Here is a 23926-nt window from a genome sequence, read left to right as displayed (position 1 = left end):
AAGGTTCCTAGCGACGTAAGATTTTTTTTTAACCTTATTGTATAAACAAATCTTATAAGTATATATACTTCTTATCGACAAGCAGTCAAAAATTATACAAACAAAGAAAGGAACCAAAGGGAATGCAGAATAAGATGAAAGCCATATAAGATAACAGGTAATTAACATTAGAATATGAAATATGCATAAGACAAGGTAAACCGAGTAACAGAAACTATTGCAAGAGGACTTCAATTCAATTCAATTCAATTCAATTCAATTCAATTCAATTCAGAAATACTTTATTAATCCCAAAGGGAAATTAAATGTTGTTATAGCTCATATTATGAAGGTTTCATCAAAGAGTCGTTGTAGATGCTGATGCTGTGGGCAGGAAGGATCTCCTGTAGCGCTCCGTCTTACAGCAGATCTGAAGAAGCCTCTGACTGAAGACACTCTGTTGTTGTAGGACAGTCTCATGAAGAGGATGCTCAGGGTTCTCCATAATGTTCTTCAATTTATGAAGAATCCGTCTTTCCACAATGATCTCCAGAGGCTCCAGAGGAGTCCCCAGAACAGAACCAGCCTTCTTTATCAGCTTGTTGAGCTTTTTTAAGTCCCTGGTTCTGATGCTGCTACCCCAGCAGATGATGGAGAAGAGATCAGACTCTCCACAACAGACTTATAGAAGATATGCAGCATCTTGCTGCAAACACCAAAGGACCTAAGCTTCCTCAAGAAGTACAGTCTGCTCTGTCCCTTAAACGTTATTAAGTGGATTTATGTCAAAGACAAAAAACAAAACAAAAAAACACAGGCGGGACATACTGTTACAGAGCAGAGCAGCATTATTTCTTGGTAATTTTCAAAAGAGTACATTTGTGTAAATAGTATTTGGCCATAATGATCAAGTTATTAATTGAAAAGTCTAAATTTGTGTCCAAAGTATAAATGCCGAATTTAATATTGTTGTAAGTTAAAGTTGAAACATTGAAATTGTTGGTCAGCAGCCAATTATGAAAATCCATCCAAAATTTGGAATTATAACTACAAGAGAAAAATAAATGTTGTAATGTTTCTATATCAGACTGAGAAAAAGTACAATCATTTGCCTCAATATAAAATTTTAGTCTCAAGTATTCTTTACATGGATAGATGTTATTTAATATCTTAAAATTAACTTCTTTCACTTTTGGAGATCAAGGGAATTTTAAATAGTTACATCTAATTTTCTTACAAACCTTAAAAGAAAATTATTTTAGTATATTACTTCTTTTCAAGGGGAAAGGGAAAGTATTTTGGATGATAAATGTTCTTAAGAATTTATTATTGCAATTTTTGGCAGTAAAAAAGTAGTCCTGGATAAATAGAGGGTAAAGCCGGGGTATTGAGGAAGTATAAAGCAATGATTCTTGTATTGTGTAATTCAGAGCTTGAGGGACATAAGATGGAATATAATGGAGTGCAATCTAATTTTATCAGAAAATCAAGTACTAAAGCCCGCAATTTGTACAATATGTATAAAGTTACTTTCATTAAAAAAGAGCTGGTGTTTTAAATGCATTACTGTTTCTGTCATTCTTGGTGTCATGTTCCGGTTTATATCTCCTGTGCTTTTTTCACAGTGTTTTCTTCTGTTAAGGTGTATTTGGACTGCGCGCCTCCCTTAGCTAAGAAAACCTTGAGGGTGCTGTGTAAATATCTTCATTCTTTTGTCAATTACACTTTTACAAACTAGGTTAAAATGACCCTGCAGCCAATATTCTGCAAGAACAGTGAAGTTTGTTCTTTTGCCCGAAGCTGCAAGAACAAACTTATTTCCTGCCTTAACATTCTATACTTTACAAGAACTCAGAAAGTCCCAGGTCTCTCCCATACAACATTCATATTTTTCTGTCACCACACATGAAAAAAGTTCTGCCTAAGATATGAGTCAAGAACAAGCTTCAAGAACTGCAAGAACTAAAAAAGGGCTATGATGTAATTTTATTCTTGTACACTGGGAGAGAGAACATAATTCTCTGTTCTAGGCGTTTATTTTACTACCACGTGAATGGGTCAAACATGAACAGATCCAGGCCTAGGTTCATTTTTATACAACAGGAATGGGTCATGGTTTTGACATGTCATACTGAGTTAGGTTTGTAACAAAAACAAGGTAAACTGACTAAAGTCAAGCATGAAAGCTACTAAGGAGTGGGCTATAAGGAATAACACATAATCTGGAATAAGTCATTTTTGTTTAAAAATGAATGATAGTTTAGTTTAATTCGACATTAAAGATGAGTAGATTAAATATGTATCTTTCTGTATTTATTTTAAGACCAGTTCTTTGGTCAAAGTGTGAAGTTGAACATTGCTAGCGCTAGCTTGCACTAATGGTCTAGCAGCTTAAAGGGCTAACGCTATCTAATAGCTGGTTCACTATTGAGAAGTCATAATAACAACCCGCTGACATTAACGTTATTGTAGAACATTATTTTTTCATGTGACAATTTCTTATTTCATTCTGTGGAAAACAAAAAGCAGTTGAGTGAAGTCTGATCAGGTTGTAGTTTTAAAATGGCAGTCTGTGAAGAATGATGAGGCTACTTTGTCTAGTTTCATCACCCAACAAACTAGGTGACCTTTTGGCTATGTTTCAATTCCATATCAAAAAAGATTTATATAATATGGTGAAACATCTTATTAAAAATATTTGTTTAATCAATAGCAGCAGAAAAGAATGGAGGGTTTGTGATATGTATACTTGGGACAGCAGTGAGATTTAAAAAAGTGAGCTTAAACATTATTTACTGTAATTTGAACAAGTCAAATTGTAGCTATGATTTGTTAGTATCTGCAACTGAGCAAACTCAGGCAGTGGATCTTTAGTTTTTTATGAAATTTCCTAAGGAAAGACTGGAGAGATGTGTATGTTTGTAGCGTTACAGCGCAGAATCTGGTTTAATGATTCTGAAAAATCTGGAGTAATTCTACTGCCTAATGTCTCAGTGGCCTTTATTCATCATGTTCAGCAACTGGTAATTCTTTCTGATTAACCAAAATCCTTCATGCTCTGCCTAAATCCTATCTTACAGCCTGACATCATTCAGAATATTATTGGGCTCCCAAGTTATTTCCTTACTAAAACCATTAAAACTAGAAAAAAAGTCCAAAAATATGTTTCTGCTTTAAATATGCTCGTTTCTTTATATGATTTTAGAAAGGTTGCAAATTATGTGAAAACATGTCCTTAGTCAAGTAAATATAGTTGATTTGTAATGACGGAATTGTTGCTGTTTCTGACATTATGTCTTATAAATTTTGATGTGTGAAATATTTGTTGTTCTCTTTCTCACTACATACATATATTGTTATATTAGTTATAAAGTAGTTCCAAAGAATACATTTTTTTTTTCAAAATTTCTCAATAAAACTCCGGGAAGCTTGCATTTTTATTCAGCCCCCTGAGTCAATATTTTGTAGGACCTCTATTTGATGCAATTACAGCTGCATTCTGGGTAGGCTTGAAACTTTAACCTATTCTTCTTTGCAAACTAGCTTAAAAGCTCAGGCTGAATGGAGAGTGAACATTGTTGTGTGCACAGCAATGTTCAAGCCTTGCCACAGATTCTCAGTTGGATTTAGGTCTAGATTGTGACCATAACATTCTAACACATCAATATGTTTTGATCACCCCACTAGAGCTCTGGCTGTATGTTCAGTCTCGAACCTTTTATACCATCTAACAGTATTCCTTGCCAGACTGTTTTGTATTTAGATCCATCTTCAGCTACAAAAAGCCTTAATAGAATAGAATAGAATAGAATAGAATAGAATAGACATATTCTTTATTGTCCCACTGTAGGAAACTTCAGTTGTACCAACAGCAAAAAGCTGTATTTATACTGATAATAAATTATACTGAGGTGGACTTCATTTATTTCTACAATAAACAATGTAAAATCCAGTCCATTTTATTTTGCACTTTTAGAGCAAAGGGAGCTGAATTCATATGTAAGGTCCATTTTTTAGGTTATTTGCAAGGATTTAGAAAACCACGTATCATTTTCCTTCCACTTCACAATTATAAACTACCTTGTGTTGGTTTTTCACATACAATTCCAGTACAGTACATTAAAGTTTGTGGTTGTATTGAAATAAATTAAGACGAGGTGTGAATAGTTTTGCGAGGCGCTGTAAGTCAAATCTCCTCATCAGACTGACGCCTTCCTCCCCAGGAATGACACAGAACATAAATTGTCTTCACAGTTTTTAATATTAATTATTAATGTCATTTTTATAACAACTAATAAAAGACAATATAACTAACTTTACTTGTATAGAGTATATTAGATCAAGCAAAAGAACAAAAGCAGTTAGGCTTCCACTCTTCAGTTGGTCCTCAACTCACAAGCCTGTAGAGAAGAATTACTTAGGTTAGTTTTAACAATAAAAACTTAGCTGATGTTATTTATTTATTTATTTACCTGGGCCTTATGACGCTCCCCTGTCCTCCTCTGTACCTCTGATCGCTCTGGATGGATGTAAGATCTTCTTTAAAGGTTCCTTGATAGATATCTGACTGTCGTTTCATGTAGCTCTCGTTTTCTTCTCTGCAAAAGACAGTAATGCCAACAATTAGATTCTGATAATGAATCTCTGCAGTGACTAACACATCTGAGCACAGTCATCCCTGCCTACCCAAACCGTTTGCCCATGATGGTCTGAAGGAACTTCCTGGCGGAGATCTGACCCAAGACCTTCCTGTAACTGTTGGTGAAGATGGCATCAGCGTGACGTTCAGAGCTAAAAATCAGAAAAGGGGACAGCTTACATCATTTTGGTTTAATGAACACAGTTTTCTTACTTTTAGTTTACTACTTATGGATGAGCCTTGTCAGTAACTTTGGTTTGATTTGTTCATATTTTGGGATTTTTCACACTGACACATTTCATAATCTTCACTGGAAATGGTCACCCATAATGAACATACATACCGCAGCTCTTCTCCATCCCTCGGATGAAGCCCATCTTCCTTCTGCTGCTCTGCTGGATTCTTCAGAGAAGACGTCATGAGGATGGACGTGTCCCTCTGGCCAAACCTGTTAAACATCATATTCATGTCACCATATTCTTCCCGAATGTCCGATACTGAATTCAAAACCTGCCCTTCCGCAACTTTAGCCACACATAGGAGTTATTACATTCAAATTTTTTCCGTGCCTGAGGTTGGCAAAATGCTCTTGTCCTTGTCAAATGACATGTTCTGCTGCCTGATCGCTGGACAACATGATTAGGATGCTGTGCCAGTGGAACAATGTAACTACAGTGACTAATTCAGACATCTTGACCCTTCTTTGCATAACAAGAGCAGAGGACAAAGACATGACAGGCAAAGTGAGTGGTGAGAAGTTCAAAACAACATTTGCATTAGGCATTGATGTTTTTTTTCTACCTGAAAACTATTGAATTTCTTTGCTTCCTTCACTGATTAAACAACTAAGAATTTAGATTATTTAGTATTAATGTTAATGTTAGTTACACCATAAAAATGATTTATTGATGGTTTGAAATACTGTCTATTTAAATCATTTAAATTTCAATCAAGTATATTGGATTGTAAACTTAATGTTCAGTAATATTAACAACATTGAATTGTTTTGGAATAAATCGTAAATAAACATTTTGATTAAAATGTAATCGAACACACTACTTCAGTCGGCTGTTATTCTCATCTGCCGTATGCAGCGTCCAGAAGAGAACTGAAACATGAAGTTCTTGACCTTGTGTTTGACAAAGTTTCTGCGTTGGAGCAAGAATTTAAGTTTGGCTCCAGCTTTAGCTAGTCTAGCTACAGTGCTAATGTTAAAGACAAACTCGCTAGCAAGTTGAGCTTCTTAACCCTGAGACAGATTAGTTATAGATTTACTGTTTTTATTTTTACTATTTTATTAATCCTCCTTTAAACTGCCTACCTTTACGTGGTGGAAGGGTTGGAGTACCCGATAATAATATGTTGTCTATGTTCTCTGGGGCTTTGTGTTCTGGGGTTTTCTTTGCAAACTGGCACCATGGGAGGGGTCACATCATGATGATGGTGGACCAAACAGAAAGGCAAACTTTGCCTGGATTGGGCACAACCTCCTGAAACTAGCGCCGGGGGCAGCTCACCGGCAAGCAACTGTTGGCCAAGTCTTGGCTCATGGGACTTAGCCAGGCTCAGCTCAAAGAAGCATCAGGAGGCCCCGTCCACGAGGTCTCACCACTTGCAAACTCAACGCAAGGTTGGGTTCAGTCCATGTCAGGTGGGAGACAAGACCTGAGCTTTCAGATTTCAGTTATCATAATTTGGCTTTTCAGAGTGTCACTTCAATGGCGAAAGGGAGCCTTAGCTGGGGTGTGAGATTGAATGATGCCAGTTAGATATAGCTGGACTCACCTCCACACACAACTTGTGCTCTGGAATCATACTGCTAGACATTTACAGATAGAGAGGCATCAGGCAGGGGTGGGGATACTTGCAACCTAGAGCTGAGCGTCTAACGGTTGGAGTTCTACTGATGAGAGCAGAGCCACCAACTTATCATCACCTGGTAGCGTCGAAAAATAATAATAATGAGGGTGAGCTGGAAACATCTGGTGGAGGAGCCTGTTGGGTAGATATTCAACTCATAACGGTGGATGTTGGGAACACAAAATCTGTAGAGTGTGTGTTGGACTCTGCAAGAGCTGCCCCCTCTCCACCAGTGCTGTTTGTTGGGTCCATAGACAGGATATCCAGCCATAGTCTTGAAGAGGAGGGTGTCTGGCTTGGGATCCTCAGGGTCTCATCTTTGCTTTTTGCAGAGGACTAAGCTAAGCTGTAGATTTACAGATCTGTCTACTTTAAACCCTCTCCCAGGTCATGACTAAACGAAAAGAAGTTCTGATTACAAGCAGCTCCCTCTGTAGGGTGGCTGGACTAAGCCTTGAAGCTACGGTGAGGAACGCAGTTGCACATCGAAGGGAGTCTTTCGAGGTGGTTTAAGTACCTATTTAGGATGCCTCTTGGGCATCTACCTTTGGAGGTTTTACAGGCGTGTCCTGGGGATGGAGAAAACAGGGCAGACCCTGAACTGGCTGGAGAGACTGTATATGTTTTCTGGCATAGTAGTATCTGTGGTATGCTCCAAAATAAGCTATATACTGTTGCTAGGAAGACAGATGTCTGGGTTGTCCATTCTGGACCTGTAGCCTGATCTTCAATAATGAATGCATATTTCAGTAACAATTTATGCCATCTTGATTTTTGTTTCCATTTAATTTAAGATTAAGAATTAGATGAGCAAACTAATCCTAGTAATTAGTTAGAGCTTAACTAATTTAGCTGAGAAGGTACATTTTGACAATTATTTGGAAATTACTGACTGAGAAATACTGATTAAAACCAACCCAAAACCTACCCAAATAAAAATGTAAACTGTTACACTATTATAATGGATGACATTTTAATAGTTCTTTATATCATTGTACTTTCTACCAACAAAAACATCTTATTCAAACTGTCAGAAGGGATTTTCAACACTTTCAAATTATCCCTAAATTAATCTATGACAACAGCACTGAAAAACACATGAAGAGGTGTTATGAATTTGCTGAAACATACCTGATGGATGGGTAGAGCGGGGAGCCTGACAAAGACATGACCAGGCAACAGAAGAGCAGCAGCAGCACAGCAGCTTTCTCCATCATCGTAGCTAGTCCTGGAGAACACTGGACTACCACAATAAATGACAGGAGGAGAAATTACATTAGAAAAAAAAAACGCTGAAATCACAGTTTCCCACCATCAACGTCATCGCCCAGCTGGAAAAAAGAAAAAACAAAGTTGAGGCATAGAGATGTGTGTGCTTTGATGTTAAATGGGAACACTCAATAGAACAGTTGTTTAGCATGTACTTACGCACATATTAGTGTACAGTGTGTACGTGTGTTGTGACTTACCTAGTTTTAAAGCAGATTCTGAGTGTCCCTGCTGAGCCACTACTTGGTGCCTTCCACTCTCATCGCCCGTCACCGTCAGGAAAAACAGGACAAAAGAAACACTGCTGTTTGTTCCCCCTTTGCATCCATGGTCAGTTTATACTGGACCTGGGGCTCGTAGTCACACCCACAGCTCACATCATCACTCTGCCTCTCTCCCTCATTGAGATCAGCTGTCAACATGAATTCTCTGGGTTTGATTTTTTTTTTTTTACCATGACCATAATTGAATAGCACTTTAGTGCCACAGGGTATTATGGTTTTACATAACCATGAATTAGTAAGGACTGAATTTATGGAAAAAAATGTATCGTCATATGAATTGTTAACAATGTGAAATAAACAATGTTTCATGTTTTTGTTAAGCAATTTAATTTCATTTTTATGTAGATTTTGTTCCTGCATTCTTGGGCTGCACCACAAAGTAAAAGTAAGCTGGAAGTGGACACCTTAACCACTTTACTGTATTTTCTATATTTGATTGGAAGACCAAAGAGAACAGCGTTATTTTGATCACATTTTTGTCCTGCAAATATATTGTAAGGTCTGAATAAAGTAGGGAGGCGTAACAGGCCACTCCTATACTTCTACCCTGTTCACAGAGCCTTGATTTATTAGCTAGCAGCTACATGTGACCCAGTCCAATCCCAAATATGGATCAGGGTTCTGATCCAGGGATTTTAAATGGTTGGTATCAAAGTCCCAGACTTAACTGAACTCCCAGTTCTGTCCCACTTGCTTATGTAATGTTTACATTGCCTGACGGGCCAAAGCCTTTTTTTGTATATGCACACCTTTCAAAACTGTATTATAGGCCAAACATATTATTTTGTTGATCTAATGAATCAGGCTTTTCACTTACACCATTTTTCACCCTCTACAATGATCTTCACTCTCTTTCTGTGTCCAGACATCTGTTCTCGTAGGAAAGCTGTGCAGAAAGCAGCTGACACATTAGTCATTCACTCTATTGACATTCAAAGCAAAGTCCCTAGTTTATGAAGTAGGAGAACACGTTTTTCTGTAACTTTTGTCTGCACAGAATTAACTTGTACCACGTTAAAAATGTCACCAGTAGGATTGTCAACCAGAAGGGACACATACTAATGTTATCAGTAGTCTTTAGCAAATCTCCCCTGCATTAAAACATTGCCTGATGGAGTCTGGTGTAAGTGTGGTCTTGAACTACATGTTTAGTGAGTTTTCAAGACCATACATGACATTGATTTTGATGAGGTATTAGACAGGGACTCTGTATCTGCAAATGTCTATTCCAAAATTCCTCAGATCAGTTTCTAGGACACAAAACAATATGTTGATCGGGACATCCCGACTGGCATCAGTCTATGCGGACTCCATCTATGGAATTTTTGAGTATTTCGATTGGGACATTTTACGGTTAGGGTTAGTTTTATAGCCTTGCTGCTAGTAAGAAATAGACTTTAATGTATTAATGCATAATAAAAAATAATCCAGTGTTTATTAGGTTTTTATAGTTATCTCAAGCTAACCTCAGGAGGTAAAAAAGTGATTAAAAAAATTATTTTACATAATAATTTGTCATTATTGTCAAAGTCAAAGTCCAGACTTTAAGCCAGGGTTGTCCAAAGAATGGCCCAGCACAGGCTGTTGATGAAGATGGACCAGTTTTGTACAGATTTTTTGTTTAAAAATTGAAACTGTTAGGTAAAACACACATTCATTCATTTTATTTTATACTATTACAAGACCGATCCTTTTTTAATGAGTGTCTCACACAAGAACCAGCCCCAACCTCAACTTCTCAGTGGCTTTTTGTGTGTCTCCCCACGTTGCTGCAACAAAAAGTCAATTTTGTTAATTTTCTTAATATTGTTGAATGATTGTTTTTTTGTCAAGCAGGTAAAAATGTACATTTATTTCAGTGTTTTTGGAGGATGATTACCCCCTAGCATTGTAAATTGAGGATTTCTGCCTATGTGCCAAAGACATTAGACACCACTGCCTTGAGCCGCTTGAAATGCTTTGAAGGGTTGTACCTGCAAACCTCAGTAAACTGAAGCAATGCTGTAAATACATCTTCTAAGTGTGTGAGAAAATGATAATGCCTTGCAGAAAAACATCCATTTCAGGTTGTTGATGCTGAATCATGGATTTTAATAAATAATAACATAGTGTACGTACTTCTTAACATGAGGATGTTAGCTCAATTGTCTTATGTCAGCTAAAGTCCAGCTACTATACAGCTACTGCTAACAGCCATTACTGCCTGATGATTTTGAACCCTATTGTTATGCTGCTCTATTAGAACTTACCATTATCCTGTAATAGTCAGTTGTGGCAACAATGGTAGCCGGTCCGCACCACAGAACCTCTAATAAAGAGTTGGATGTGGGTGAGCTAAGGTGTTAACACTGCAGGTATTTCTGTAAGCTTTGGCACCGATTCAACTAAACCAAACAGAACTAAATTTGCTTTTAATCTAAACACCTACAGATGTGTTGAAAACAAAAGAAAGCTAAATATCTTTACAATAGCATTTCTTTTCATAGATGCAAAGACATTAGGATCTACACTTGGAAACATCTTCTGTCAGTGCCTAGCCCACACCACTGCAGACCTCATTTGATCACCCTGAAACTGATCACTGGAAGGATAGTTCTTGGTTCTCATCCATGTGTTCTTGGTTTTAGTTTCCATGTTAAAGCACTAGGGATAGTTTTAGCGGAGCAGTCTGTGGTGTTCGTCTGAACAATGTCTGAAACAACCAACTTTACTCAGATTTTAACAGAAGAAAGCACAACTACCATGTCCAACATCTGCTGCCTTCCCCTGTAAACCTGGAGCTCTGGTTTGACACCTGCTTATCACAGAATGAATGAACTGACTGAACTCCACACTGCTGTTATTTTGGCATCCCTTTCAAGAAATGATTCATTTAGACAGAATCTAAATCTATCAGCTACTTTCATTCCTTTTATATAATTCCTCTCATGAAGATCTGCTAGAATACAATGCATTTCAGACTTACCCTTACCAAAACGTTATTGTTCCTTTCTTCTTTTTGGGGTATCTGAGATGCAGCAGAGTTCTGTTTAATTTGTTCCATTTAAACGCTGGTTTTTGTGAATTTTTTGTCTAGATCTTTTTGTCATTTTTATGCATCTGTTTCTGTTCATTTGACTGGCCTGGGGGCCAGGGTGAGAGGCTTGGCACAGCCTGGACAGATTAAGAAGTTCATTGCAGGGTCATCGCATGGAGACATACAAGACAACAACTCACCCTAACTCATGACTAAAAGCCAAAACTAGTTTTCACCTGCCGACAAGAGCATGGTCCACTCTGAGATTCTCACACCATAACATTAAACAAACATACAAAGGTAACATGTTATATATTTTGTTTTAGATTTTTGTGTAAAAGCCTTATATCATGGTTTTTACACAGACAAGTAACAGCTGTTCCTATAATTGCTAAAATAGAGAACTGAACACATTTTTTTTATTATAAATTCCCTTTAAATGTAGTACTAGTTACAGAATAATAAACCTTTTCGCCACTCTGTCTACGTAGAGTAACACAAGTATAACAAGCTATTAGTTGGTTTACTAGCCGGGCTATCTGCTCAGGTAGCAACCTTGCAGTCAGCTGCTTACCAGCTTCTAGCTTTAACAGGGGTGTTGAATGACTGCAACAACTGGTTCTATTTTTACACAGATTTGTTTTTCTTTTAAGTCAAGGAAAAGTGTAGGACCTTAGTTTAAGCCAACTGACCAGCAGTGCATAGCAGCTGTCCGGGGAATGGCATTGCTACCTTTCTCTATTTTCCATATGGTGAGGGAAACCGTCACTCTTGACACTTTCTCTGGCATCTGATTAAAATGGCTTAACATCACAGGAACGTTTTGCCAATAATTGCCTCCTCCCTAGTTAGGAATCTTTATTTTGTGAATTGGTGATGGTATTAGGACTTCATCCTACTAAAGATGGCAAAAAAACAGCAACATTGTAGGACATCCTGGTCAGAAACACTGATACCTCACCTCAACGTTCAAGATCAGAAGGGCTCTTCAGATTTCACAGGTTCTATGCTCAGACATTTTTCAACACATCTTTCTAGAATTTTTTTATTCTACATAAATGAAACAAATGTAGTGCAAGTTACCCATGTGTATGCCTACCTATATTTTTTTGAAATCATGTTTTTTCTGACAGAAAGGTAGCAGTTTAAGAGCAGTGCTAAGAGATCATTCCTAAACATTTAGTTTCTTTTCATATAAGAATAAAACAATTTAAAAAACGGGTATAAATTCACCACAGCTTCTTTATTTTCGCGTCTTCATTACAAAAACATTGGAAACTGCCCATATTGTATCATCAACAAATTTTCATGGGAGCATTTTCTGTAGAAAATAGAAGAGTACCGGAGGCAAACACATCAGCACGGTTCATTTTAATCCAGGTGTCAGTGCTACGTCCAATAGTTGAATATTTAATGAAGAAGAAGCAGCTCCTTTCTGAGGTGAAATGAGCACTGAGCACCAACAAAGAGGAATGTACAACAAAAAAACAAAAAAGACAAAACCCAAATTTCTTTAAGAAACCACCAATAAAAATTCCAGCTCACTGAAAAACGTTGCTGTGTTGAAGAAAAAGAAAAGATGAGAGGAAGGTGAAGTGCAATGATCAGTATCTTTCCAGCCTCTGCAGGAGAACCTGTTCGTGTTCGTCCAGTCTTTCAGAAACGATGTCGTGTCTCCACCCCTTCCATTTGGCAGCAGTCTTACTGCATGTTTAAACCATCAATTGGATTCTTGAACATCTGTGCCATTTTTTTCCACAGTCTGATTTTGTTGCAAACAAACAAAAATAAAGACCACCATCACTGTCTTCTTTTAAATTTTTTTTTGCCCTTATTTTTTCTCCATTCTGTGGGGAAAAAGGAGAAAACAGTTATTATTGGATGAATGAAGACCTTAATTATTCATCTTATAAGTGAAGCAGGTCATGCATCTGGCATCCTATAGATCCTCAAATGTAAAAGTGAAGATAATGCGATGCTTTGTAGAGCACTGAATGTATTAAACAGAGGTTGTGATACAACCAGAACCATGATCATAGACCACAATGGAAGGACTACTATGTTGCTGCTATGGTTGTAATGGTCATGATGGGATGAGTGAAAAGACAAACCGGGGAGGGCGGAGGTGTTAGAATGAGAGCACCACACAGCCATGCACACTGCCAGACATTATGGAAATGCAGTGTGGATGCAGTCTCAAAGGATGCCCTTACTTGAGCCTGGAAGCAGAACCGACTCTTATCTTACAAAAGTGGGGCTTTACCGAAGGCTCCTATACTTTGCCAACCTACTACTCTGCTCAGCAGCAATCCTGAAAGAGGAGTAAAGAGACAGCAAGGTGTGGATAGAAGGGTTAAAAAGACAGAGCAGCTTCAAGGAGGCAGAAGGAAAACGTCCTGACTGGGAAACAACGTTGGGGAGATCGTTCACTGCAACATTCCTGCTTGTTAAACAGGGTTCAATGGGCTGCTGTAAGACAGAGCAGTGAAAGTGACCAATTACAAGGTGACCTCTTCAGTCAGTGACACAGGCTACAAATTGCTCACTTCGGCCCATGAAGAGCTCTACATACTGATGGGGAAAAAATTGGCCACTCTGATCATCACTCTGTTGCTATGCTTCTCTCCTTCTATTCATGAGCTCTTCTTCTGTCAGAGACCTTTGGACTGAAATTATCCTTTGAAGCCCCATTAAGGAGCCACAGACAGAAGAAGGCTATTTTTCCTTCAGGTTTGCAGCTAAAAATTACAAATAGGCCCAAAAGCAGCAGAGCCCTCGTCACCGGAAAGGGGCACGGCTTCTCTCTCCGGGATGAAGGACTCTCTAGGAACTCGCTGTACCAGGCGCCATCAGGATACGTACCTCTTCACTGCTTTCTGGGCCAGCATGCGGTTCCCGGCAAGGAAAGTTACACCGCCGATGATTGCCAGGTACTTCAGAGTCTGAAACATGTTCAGGTTGGTCCAGTAGACGTACATAAGGCCGAGCAAGGCTGGAACGACACCACAGAGAAGGCTCAAGAATTCACTTTCACAAAATTCAAAGCCACATGATCCATTTTAGTTTATTTTTAGAGATGGCACAATCCAAGTAAAATAATGTACACCCTGTTCATCGCACTGCTTTCACAGGAATAAAAACAGCACACAGGAGCCATAAGTATTCATATTCCTTGAACACTAATATTTTGTCAACAATCCCTACAAATAAAAATCTGAAATGTGTGGCAAACATCTGTATTCAGCCCCCATTACTCTGACACCCCTAAATAAAACAGCATACAGTCAGCTGCCTTTAGAAGCCACCTGAGTAAATGAACTCCCCCCATTTTTTATTTTATCTCAGTATAAATCCAGCTGTTAAAAGGGTTTGTTAGAGAATATTAATGAACAAACAGCAGCATGAAGACCACGACACATGGCAGGAAGGTCAAGGAGGTGGTTGTGGACAGGCTTAAGGCGGGATTAGCATCTACAACATCTCACGGAGCACACTCATTCCCTCATTTCAAAATGGATAGAGTGAAAGCAGCTGCACACCGACTAAGACATGACCGTTCATCTGAACTGTCAGCTTAGGCAATGGTTGACACTTGGGTCGCAACGATTCCCTGAATGATTCAATCGAAAAATAATCCATCAGGCAAAATCTTTTTTTTTCATACCACTTCATGATGTTCCAACTGCCTAATTTCTCCCCCGACACAATCATTTGTTTTACAGGGGACAGTTATTTGAGTTGCACAACTTGTTTCTGTTGGCATTAACTGTGAAGGAGAGAGATGGGAGATAATGAGTGGGTGCCTGGAAGAAAAGACCAAAAACGTTAGAAGTTTAGATCTATCAGAAGAGAGAAGGAACCATCCTCTGCAGTAACCTGGGTTGGATTGGGTTAGCTTAGCGTGACGGCGCAACATCAACAGTGACTTTGCAGTCAGAGGTATCTGATGCTTCCACCCTGAAAACAGCAGTCTGCTGGGAACCCTGTGGAGCTACGATGAAAACAACATCGACATTGCTGTTCATCTACAGCAGAGAGCAGCGAAAAACAGGCCGAGTTCTCAACATTTCTTGAGCTAAACCCAACACCAGAACTAAGCCTGGTATAGTGAGACAGAGGGGAAGATGATGCAGAGACCCTGCGGTTCAGAGAGCACCGTGGAGCTTGTGAAGGAGCCGTTTCCACATTGACCATCTGGTTTCTGCACCAGAATCAGAGATATCCTGTCTCTATTGGCGTAGGGCTAACTGTTGTTTCACTGAGTTGCGATGCAAATGCATGGAGCGCAGTGCCACATTCAGTGTGGAAGCACCTGTAACAGCTTTACCTGCAGACATAATCAACGTATTCTTGGAGCCGCAGGCACATGAATCACCCTGGACAACCATGGACAAACCTGAGTCCAGATGTGAGGAGGGAAACCTTGTAAGGATGCGTTCCACAGATGCATCAGTTTGGCTCAGCACACAGCCCGACCCAACCAATCAGACCGAGTCTGAGACGATGCAAAGAAAAACTGGCAAGAATTTTAGTCTCCAGATGTGCAGAGCTGGTGGAGACACACTGTAAAAAACCTGCAGCTGGATTTATTTTTTACAAAATATACAAGCTGAAAAATAAATGCCACACTTTTCAGACTTTTGCATCGTTTTCTTTCAACTGTGAGCTGGTCTCACATAAACTCTCCTTAAAAATACATTTTGAGTTTGGAACATGTGAAAATGTGAAACAGTGTCTTCAGTCCTAGCATCATACATGATGCTAGGACTGAAGACACATGGAACAAGAGGGGAGAACCTGTAAAACAACCATCGGAGCTTACCTGCGTGTCCCACGTGGAACAGGATCGTGCTCGGAGAGAAGCTCAAGTTGGAGATGTTGGCTCCAAGCTTAAACCACTAGACAAGAGAGGAGAAACTAACAATGAGATCTTTTTTTACTCAGACAAAGGAGCTGGACAAATCATTTATCGCTAACAAAGGGCAACGATTAACAGCAACAAAACCTAATACTCAGCAGACAAAAAAACTAAATGGCAGTATTGTGTTTTCAGATTAAAACAAGCATCATATTTATACTGGACAATCCCATTGACCATGTTCCTACTGAAAATGGGATCATGTATACAAAAGTAACTAATGCTCCACGAGTGGCGCTGCGGATAACAATAGAAACTAGGTATGCTTCTACCTGGGTTTCAGAGCTATTTCTGGACTACAACAGACCAAAAGATAAAGGAACAAAATAGAGAACACTCAGAATATTACCAGAATGAGCAGAAGCAGGAGGGGAGAAAGGACGAGGGCGGTGAAGGTGTTGGAAACCACTGTTGGAGGCTTCTTTTCCGGCTCCCTGAACAAATGCTGCACAGAAACCAAAAGATTTTACAGCAGTGAGACTTAAAACTACTGACTGTTCAATCCTTTCTCATCATGATCCAGTAAACCGGGCATAAAGAGGGCCAGGGTATTACCTGAATCTCTGGTTTGGGTACATAAAGGGTCTTGGGCTGAGCAGCGGCTGGAGCTTCCTCATCGGCAAACTTCAGGACAACATCAGCCTGTTGAGAGATTACAAGCCAACATCAGCAACACTATATATGAGAAACTACAATTCCCAGTACAAAGCCTGGGTAGACACTGACCACATTCCACAAGATGGGGTTCTCCAGGGTAGCATCTCCAACGATGAGGTAGAGGGAATAGGTACCCGACATAGAATCGAACTCTGACTTCCGATCAGCCGTGTCCAACTCAAACTTGTAGAGATTCTTGCTGTCTGGTTCGGCAACGAACACGACCTCCTGGCCCGTTTTCTGATTGTGCAGCCGGACAAAGGTCTGATGGAGACAAACACGTCTAATGTTAACTTCCTGGCCAGCCAGCTGTGTAATTTAATGACTGCCTGGTCGCAACAGTAATTATAAGAGCAGAAACAGTTTGAAGTATGACTGCATACCTGGTGAGGGGTGAGCTCCTGGTCATTGTTAACGTCAACCAGCTGGAAGGACATGGCGAAGTTCTGGTGGCTGTCTGCTGTGAAGGAGCTCTTGGCTTTGGAGGGATACTGCACCCTGCATTATCAAACCAAGGCAAGAAAAAAAAGCATGAAGCAGTGAATAATATTCGGCCTCTTAGATCTGCAGAACATCAGCTCCAGATATCCAGCGTGTTCCCTGACCTGGTGGTCTTTGTGCCGATGCTCTGATCCTTATCCACCACAGAGAGGTCCATGTTGGTAATGGCAACCTCAGTGGAAACCTTCACTTTCAGCTGCAAGGTGACAGTTAAAATGAACATCTTAGCCAGTTATTAGCTCCTTTACAGCCTCCACCTGTTTCTGTATAAAGCTCCATCATCCCCACTGCATGATACTACCACCACCATGAAATAGTGGCAGAGTCCTGCAGCTCTGCCTCAACACACCTGAACCTCATATTCAGGTGATTAGTGGGACTGTGTAGAACGTGAATGCATGATGGACTGGATCTATACAGCGACGGACCACTCAAAGTGCTTTACACTGGAGAGGTTGTGTCGGACTACACTGGAATCAAACCAATAACTTTCACATTGCAAGAGGGCAACTCATCCCACTGGACCATAGTCACCCATTATGCTGCACTGGACTTGGAACAAACCCAGACGCTGCAGGACCCTGGCCCTCGACAACTGGAGTTTACGCCCCTGGATTACAGTGATGAGCACAGATCTTCTATGTGGTCCAAATCATTCCAAGTTTGATCCGTCTGACCACAGGCCCATATTCTGCATGATTGCTGGGTTCCCTACATGGCTTGTGACATCATAACTCTCTAAGGCCAGATTTGTGAAGTTCAACTAACATCCTGCTTCTCTGATTAATGCTATCCTTGCCTGGCCGTTTACTTAGACGGCCATTTCTCTGCGTCTGATATCAGGCTAAAAAGAGATCAATAATTATGATCGCTACAAACGGAATTAAACGTAAAAACATGCTAGGGGTGTGGAAACTTTCGCATCATAAAACTACCGCATGTAAGGACAAACTGAATCAGATCACTCTGTCTCCAGAGGTGCTTTGACTCATGCGTGTGTGTTCTCTCTCTTGATTGGATGTACAACTGCGCTCTGATCCAAGCAGACAGCAACACACGCAGCAGGACTCAAGCAGCTGCTGCTATTATTAGTCTTTATATGTGAAGTGTGTGTTTTTTTTACAGGTCAGAACGTGTGTGTGTTTGATCAGGAGATCATTTTTGATACGAGTCACACATCACGCCTTTACTGGCCAATAGAGATAACTTGTTTTCACTGAGTTCAGCCCTGTTGATTCTATAACTCATAAACTAGGTTTATATTGTAAAAGAAGTTTGATTTTAATTCAACAGGTAAATGTTACAAAAATGAACCAACAGACAATGAAGAGATTACACTATTATAATGTTAACTAAAAGAGAATCAGACACCCAGCAGTTTTGTTGAGGCCAGCAGGGACTTTGTGTGTTTTCCATTCTGCTTTTACCTGGAGAACAAAAACATGCATATATTTCTGTATTTGATCTGCTGATCTTCCTTCACTAACCTACTTGCTGGGGTTTCAGAAACGTTATGCGCTACTGTCCACTCACAGACTAGTACATTGGTATTTTAATGAATAATTAATGGCCGATGTATACCAGAGTATCTACAGTCTCCGCTTAAGCTTTTATTAAAGCTAGTGCTCCTTCAGTACGTCCAGAACCTTTTCCTGCAATGCCCCTTTAACCAGGAACAAACTACAGCTGGACCTGAAGCGGTGCAGCTTAAATGAACCAAGGAGGCCGCTCCGGTTCCGAATGTTTATTGCTATTGTCTTATTTTATGAACTGTAATAACTATAGGATGTTTCAACATGTTGTTTTGTACATATATTTAAAACTGGTCCCTCTTGGAAATGAGACCTTGTCTAAATGAGATCTACCTGCATAAATAAAGGCGAAATACAAACATGTTTCCCACAATTCACAGCAGCGTATCGTGGTCTCCTTATTTTCCTGTCGTACTGAAAGTGAGAAAAAAAGACTTGCGGGTGGAAAATAGTGGCCATCCTAAAATGCAAGATGGCGACTTCAGTGTACATTATGACAGCATGAGCATGTTTGCCAACACGGAAACATACAGACACCCTTGCAGACATTTTATGAGCATTACAACAGGAGCTAGGAGTAAATATGCATATATTTAGCACTAATACTAAATTCAAAGATGGATATTAATTATTGAGACTCGATACCAAACGTGATGCTATGCAAAGTTCCTCCATAATCAAACTGCTACTTTTCACCTAAACATGGCGAATACGACACAGGGACCAGGTGGTAGATGTACAGGTGAGGCTGACCTTACCTCCACATGATTGGCCACCAGTCGGGTGTCCCCGGTCACACCAATGGTGAACTGGTAATATCCACTAGCTGGCTGGCTGGACATGAAGTTCAGTTCAAAGATGCCACTAAAAACAGGAAAAGAGAACATGTGATCAGCTGAGGAAATGCTGCCCACACAATATGAAATTTAACTATTATTAAAAACATATCATTGCTATATTGTTAAATATTGCCATTAAATTGCAGATGCAATTAACCAACACTTTCCTCCCAACCCTTTCTTTTCCACTCAGATTTAAGCTCCTTTGGCAGCATTCTTCTAATATTAAGTCCAGCAGATAAATGAATGTTTAGGATCATGTTAATGGCTGGTAAACATCCCATTACTAGGAAATGACTGAAGACAGAGGCTCCTAAGAGGGGAGACTGGGTTGAGGTCATGTCCCATTATTTATGATGGAAAGGTTGACAGTTCTGTCCAAGTTAAGAGTTACTGGAAAACTGGGCGGATGTTTTAATAACCACTGAGATCAGATTTTGTTGAACAGTATCTGAATTTGTGAAGCCCTTAGTTAGTGCTATAAGCACTAACTAAGGGCTAACTAATACCTGCATATTTAGTGTAAATATGCAGGTATTTTTATTGTTCCGTTAAAAGGATGAAGTTTTGAGGCGTTTTAAGGAATGTAAATGATTTTAAGGTTGTATCAAATGTCCATCTTTTCTGCAGAATTCCTCCTTTTTCCTATAAGACTTGTTACAGAGGGTCATTTGTGGATGTATATTAAAATCAATAAAAAAGTTAAAAAAAAAAGGTCATAGTACAATTGAACCCTGTAAAGATGTTTGCTTCATGCATTCTCACAGAAAGTGCTGTTTTTTTTTTTTTATAGTCAATCCTTATTATCTTTAACTATCAAGCTTTGAGGCTGAGCGCTGATCCAGCTCCATGAGCCAGTGTCCTGTCCTGCTTTGGTTCAACATCCCTGGTAGCCTACGGTGAAGCCAGCATTTATCAGCCTGATCATACGTACTCATTATGAGTGAAAGGCGCTTGGTTGAGGACCACGCTCTTGGAGGCCACAGCAAACGCAGACTCCACCATCACATTGGCTGATGCCAGAGGCTGAGACATGACATCAGTGACGAGGAGCTGCGAATAACACCCAGAGGGATGACATCAGTGTGACGTTATAAACCACTGAGAGGGATGCAGTTGGCAGAGACACTGAGCACTCAGGCTGTACCTGCAGGGTGGGCTGGTTGTGGGACACTGTGGCCGGTCCCTGAGCGCTGACGATGACAGGGACGTGGAAGCGGTTGTTGGACAGAGCGGCGGCAGCACTCGCCACACTGAAGGCCTCGGACAGAGAGTCCCAGGATTTCTTGCTGAAGATGGAGTTCACCAGCTGGATGACCTGGTCCTGTGAGAACATGTTTTCATAGGTTTCAGAGAAAAGCAGGTTTGACTGAAGTTTTGATTCAATCCTGTCACACAGAAGTCCTACCTCCTTCAGGGGGGGCTCCATGTCTACATGATCTGAGAGGCCATAAGCTGCAGCTACAAACAGGGCAGTGGCCTCAAGTCCCTCTTCAAACTGGAGGTAGATGCCTCCCAGATCATCCAAACGGGCTGTCAGATCCTGAAAAAGAAACATTCTCAGCCCTGTTCCAGAGCAGCAACACAGCACCACCTAGTGGAGGCTATAAAACTCACCTCAATCTCCTCCAGGATTCCTCCCAATTCTGCCTGCTGGGAGAGGCGGGATGCAGTCTGCAGAGCTGAGATGATGCTGTCCAAATGCAGCAGACAGTTGGTGTATGTTATAGTGTTCAAAGCACAGGAGCTTCTACACAGAAAGCTTCTGCATTTCACATCAACACAACACTTACGCCATAACATTGTCCTCCTTGTTGATGCGTGCTGTGAGGGCACTGACAACTTCCTGTGAAGCTAGAGGAAGCTCCAAAGTGCTGAGAGCACCCACGGCTCGATGGATCTGAGACACGGAGGAGTCCTCACTGACTGCTGCCAGAAGGATGTCCCTGGTTTCATTGGATACTGGGATCTAAAAAACACAATTTGTTACATTAGGACCACATTTATTTTCACTGCATTAAATACAAGGTAGTGGGGGTAAAATCTATTTCCTATTAGAACAGGAAACACTTTCTATGCTGTTGTCATACCATCACCAGCAAAACATTTGAGATGGACCTTTGGAGAATTTTCAAAAACACGTCCAAAAATCTTTCATAAGACCTAAAAGCCCAATTTTAATGGATTGGAGGTCTGGCTGTTTGTAGCTGCCAACTTTAACTGTCATGGTGATGATTGGCCCAACTGAGCACAGCTTTTTAAAAGTCATTTTGTTTTACTTCCATGTTTGAGTGAGAAAATGCTGCTGGAGGAATCAACGTTTCACATTTTCCTTCAGCAAGTGTAGAACTTACATTTTATATTTTCTTTATTATTATGGGGGAAAAGCAACAGTCCAAATAGAAAAAAAAAAACATGTTTTATCAGCAGAAAACTGAAGAAATATAGATTTACACAGATTAAAAAACATACAATCAATTTAGACCCTCATTTTAACTTCAGGGTTATGCTAATTTTGTTCATTTAGTACGCCTTTCTCTTTCTATTTCATTGCTTTTTATTTTACTACTCAGTGTGTGCTGGTGAGAATGATTATGTGATGTTAAATAAAGAGAAATATGAAAACATAAGAGTTATATCAGTATCAGCAGCAATAATTTTTATTTAAAAAAAAAAAAAAAGGGTCCAAGCAATAAATATGAAATACTGAATGGTTGACAAATTAGATGGGTGACGGTTGCAGGTTTAGTTTGCAGATTCTGTGGAAGAGATCAATAAAACTAGGAATAAACAAGAGATGCAAATGAACAATTTCCAGCCGCTGCAGGTATGAACACCAGAGGGTTGGTACTCTGATAATGAATGGTTTACACGTGTTCATGAAACACTCCTGGTACTGGTCCTACTGGAAATTCATCAAAACATCCATAGCCATAATTTATGCCTGGCTTTTGTTTATTGGTTATTATTGTTATGTATAATTTCATCATATATTCCCCACCCCTGTACCAATCTGAAAGTTTTGGGGGTTTTTTTTCTCAAAAACTAAATCATGAATGAAGGGTTTTCAGAAGAAAGGATTCGCTCTTTAGCCAGGGAATTTTAATAATCCATCAAAAGTTGCTGTAAAAGTTGGAAAGACAACATGATCATACCTCACATCCTGAAATGGCCTGACTGGTTTCAGCTGCGAAGAACAGAGAATCTACGCTACTGGGATCAAGCTGGGATTTCAGGAACTGACAAACTTCCTGGAAAACACATTTAGAAGGAAATTAGCATCTAGGATTATAATCACATCATCTCCGCATTCAATGCTTAGATGGTAACTGGAATAATGGGTGTTTTTCTGCCCACGACGACAGTGAGTATCTTACTGCAGGATTCGGAACAACCGCTCCGAGCTTGGTGAGCCCAACCACAGAGTAGTATGCGGACTCTAGGTCGGTGTACGGTTGGTTCAGGAGGTTCTGCAGCCGGCCCACGTCAGACAAAGACAGGTGGTGAGACGGTGTGAGTGCTGGAGCTCCAGCAAGAGCCAGGCTGAGGAGGAGCAAACCGTATAGCTCTGCGGACACACATCCGAGGTTAGCAAACCCACCGGTTAGCCTGAACGTATGCTTCACTACAACCACCCCATAGGAACGAGAGCGACATATACAACAAACTGTCTTCTAGTTAATCATTCATTCATTTATTCATTTATTTAATCATTCGATGAGATAAGGCTCGCTCCGCAGCCGACTGAAGGGTTAGCTAAGTGGCAAAATGGTGTAACATCGACAGTGAGCTTCGCAGAGCGAGCAGCAAGCAGCGTTTTCGTCTAATTTTATAACAACATTTTTAAAAATAACTAAAATAATATCAAACAGACGAACACGTAACACAAAATGTAACATTTATGAGCTCAATATACTCACTGGACCGGATCATGTCTTGCAGTCTAATGCAGCGTCACCTAAACCTGCGATTGCTTCCGGTGTCTCAGAGAGAAAACTGCCAGGTTATGGATGACTTCCGGCTGTACGGGTTGCTTTCAAAATAAAAGCACGAGAGCATGCAGAGCAGTCTGAATTAACGTCCTGCAAAACTAGTCGCTGGGTATGACTATAAGCGACGGATCTCAGGACAGAATCAGACTAGTTTTTCTTTCTATGGCGCTGGTCATACCCTTTAAACTCATATTCTTTAAATCTCTGAGATATCTAAAGATCTATATATCTATAGAAATAGATCTATAGATATAAATATATATATATAGAGATAGATATGTATAGATAGATAGATATCACAACAGTATTAGGCGACTGTGGCGCTACCTCGCTCACGTTAGACTGTAACTCTCCTCCAATGAGCTCCGCGCTTCTCCATTCTCACTTTGGACGGATCAGCCAATCTCGCTTCGTCTCACAATGGACCGTCGAATCTACGT

At 40.0% G+C, this 23926-nt stretch overlaps 2 protein-coding genes across 4 annotated transcripts; both read right to left on the bottom strand.

The window, feature by feature from the left end:
• Nucleotides 1-4221: 4221 nt before the first annotated feature.
• On the bottom strand, nt 4222-8101 carry ghrh (growth hormone releasing hormone). 2 transcript variants are annotated; one of them, XM_047348437.1, is made up of 6 exons: nt 7948-8101; nt 7610-7721; nt 4962-5066; nt 4666-4770; nt 4452-4577; nt 4222-4379 (listed from the first exon to the last, which is right to left on the bottom strand). In XM_047348437.1, the coding sequence occupies exons 2-6, from the start codon at nt 7693-7695 to the stop codon at nt 4367-4369; spliced, it is 435 nt and encodes a 144-aa protein (XP_047204393.1). In that variant the 5' UTR covers nt 7696-7721; nt 7948-8101; the 3' UTR covers nt 4222-4366. The 2 variants fall into 2 exon arrangements, with proteins under 2 accessions (XP_047204393.1, XP_047204394.1); XM_047348438.1 differs by having other exon boundaries at nt 7610-7716; nt 7948-8098.
• A 4170-nt stretch (nt 8102-12271) lies between these two features.
• Nucleotides 12272-23534, bottom strand: rpn2 (ribophorin II). 2 transcript variants are annotated; one of them, XM_047348434.1, is made up of 18 exons: nt 23415-23534; nt 22872-23062; nt 22650-22745; nt 21288-21463; nt 21112-21187; nt 20903-21037; nt 20642-20818; nt 20429-20547; nt 19414-19519; nt 17228-17319; nt 17006-17120; nt 16692-16886; nt 16521-16607; nt 16315-16410; nt 15870-15945; nt 13910-14039; nt 13261-13358; nt 12272-12894 (listed from the first exon to the last, which is right to left on the bottom strand). In XM_047348434.1, exons 1-17 carry the CDS (start codon nt 23425-23427, stop codon nt 13307-13309), a joined length of 1932 nt encoding a protein of 643 aa, XP_047204390.1. In that variant the 5' UTR covers nt 23428-23534; the 3' UTR covers nt 12272-12894; nt 13261-13306. The 2 variants fall into 2 exon arrangements, with proteins under 2 accessions (XP_047204390.1, XP_047204391.1); XM_047348435.1 differs by lacking the exon at nt 13261-13358.
• Between the last annotated feature and the right edge of the window lie 392 nt (nt 23535-23926).

This window comes from Girardinichthys multiradiatus, chromosome 20, assembly GCF_021462225.1.
Source record: "Girardinichthys multiradiatus isolate DD_20200921_A chromosome 20, DD_fGirMul_XY1, whole genome shotgun sequence".
Taxonomy (NCBI): Eukaryota; Metazoa; Chordata; class Actinopteri; order Cyprinodontiformes; family Goodeidae; genus Girardinichthys; species Girardinichthys multiradiatus.
The sequence above is the reverse complement of the archived record's forward strand: the minus strand, read 5'-3'. Positions and strand labels throughout refer to the sequence as shown.

Coding starts and splice junctions, on each gene's coding strand:
- ghrh (XM_047348437.1), bottom strand. CDS start 7,695: ATGATGGAGAAAGCTGCTGTGCTGCTGCTGCTCTTCTGTTGCCTGGTC. Junction 5,067..7,609: donor CCGCTCTACCCATCCATCAG/GTATGTTTCAGC, acceptor GATGTTTAACAG/GTTTGGCCAGAGGGACACGT. Junction 4,578..4,665: donor ATCATGGGCAAACGGTTTGG/GTAGGCAGGGAT, acceptor TGTCTTTTGCAG/AGAAGAAAACGAGAGCTACA.
- rpn2 (XM_047348434.1), bottom strand. Junction 21,188..21,287: donor AAGGAGGACAATGTTATGGC/GTAAGTGTTGTG, acceptor GCATTTGGACAG/CATCATCTCAGCTCTGCAGA. Junction 19,520..20,428: donor GCGCCTTTCACTCATAATGA/GTACGTATGATC, acceptor TCCTGTTTTTAG/TGGCATCTTTGAACTGAACT.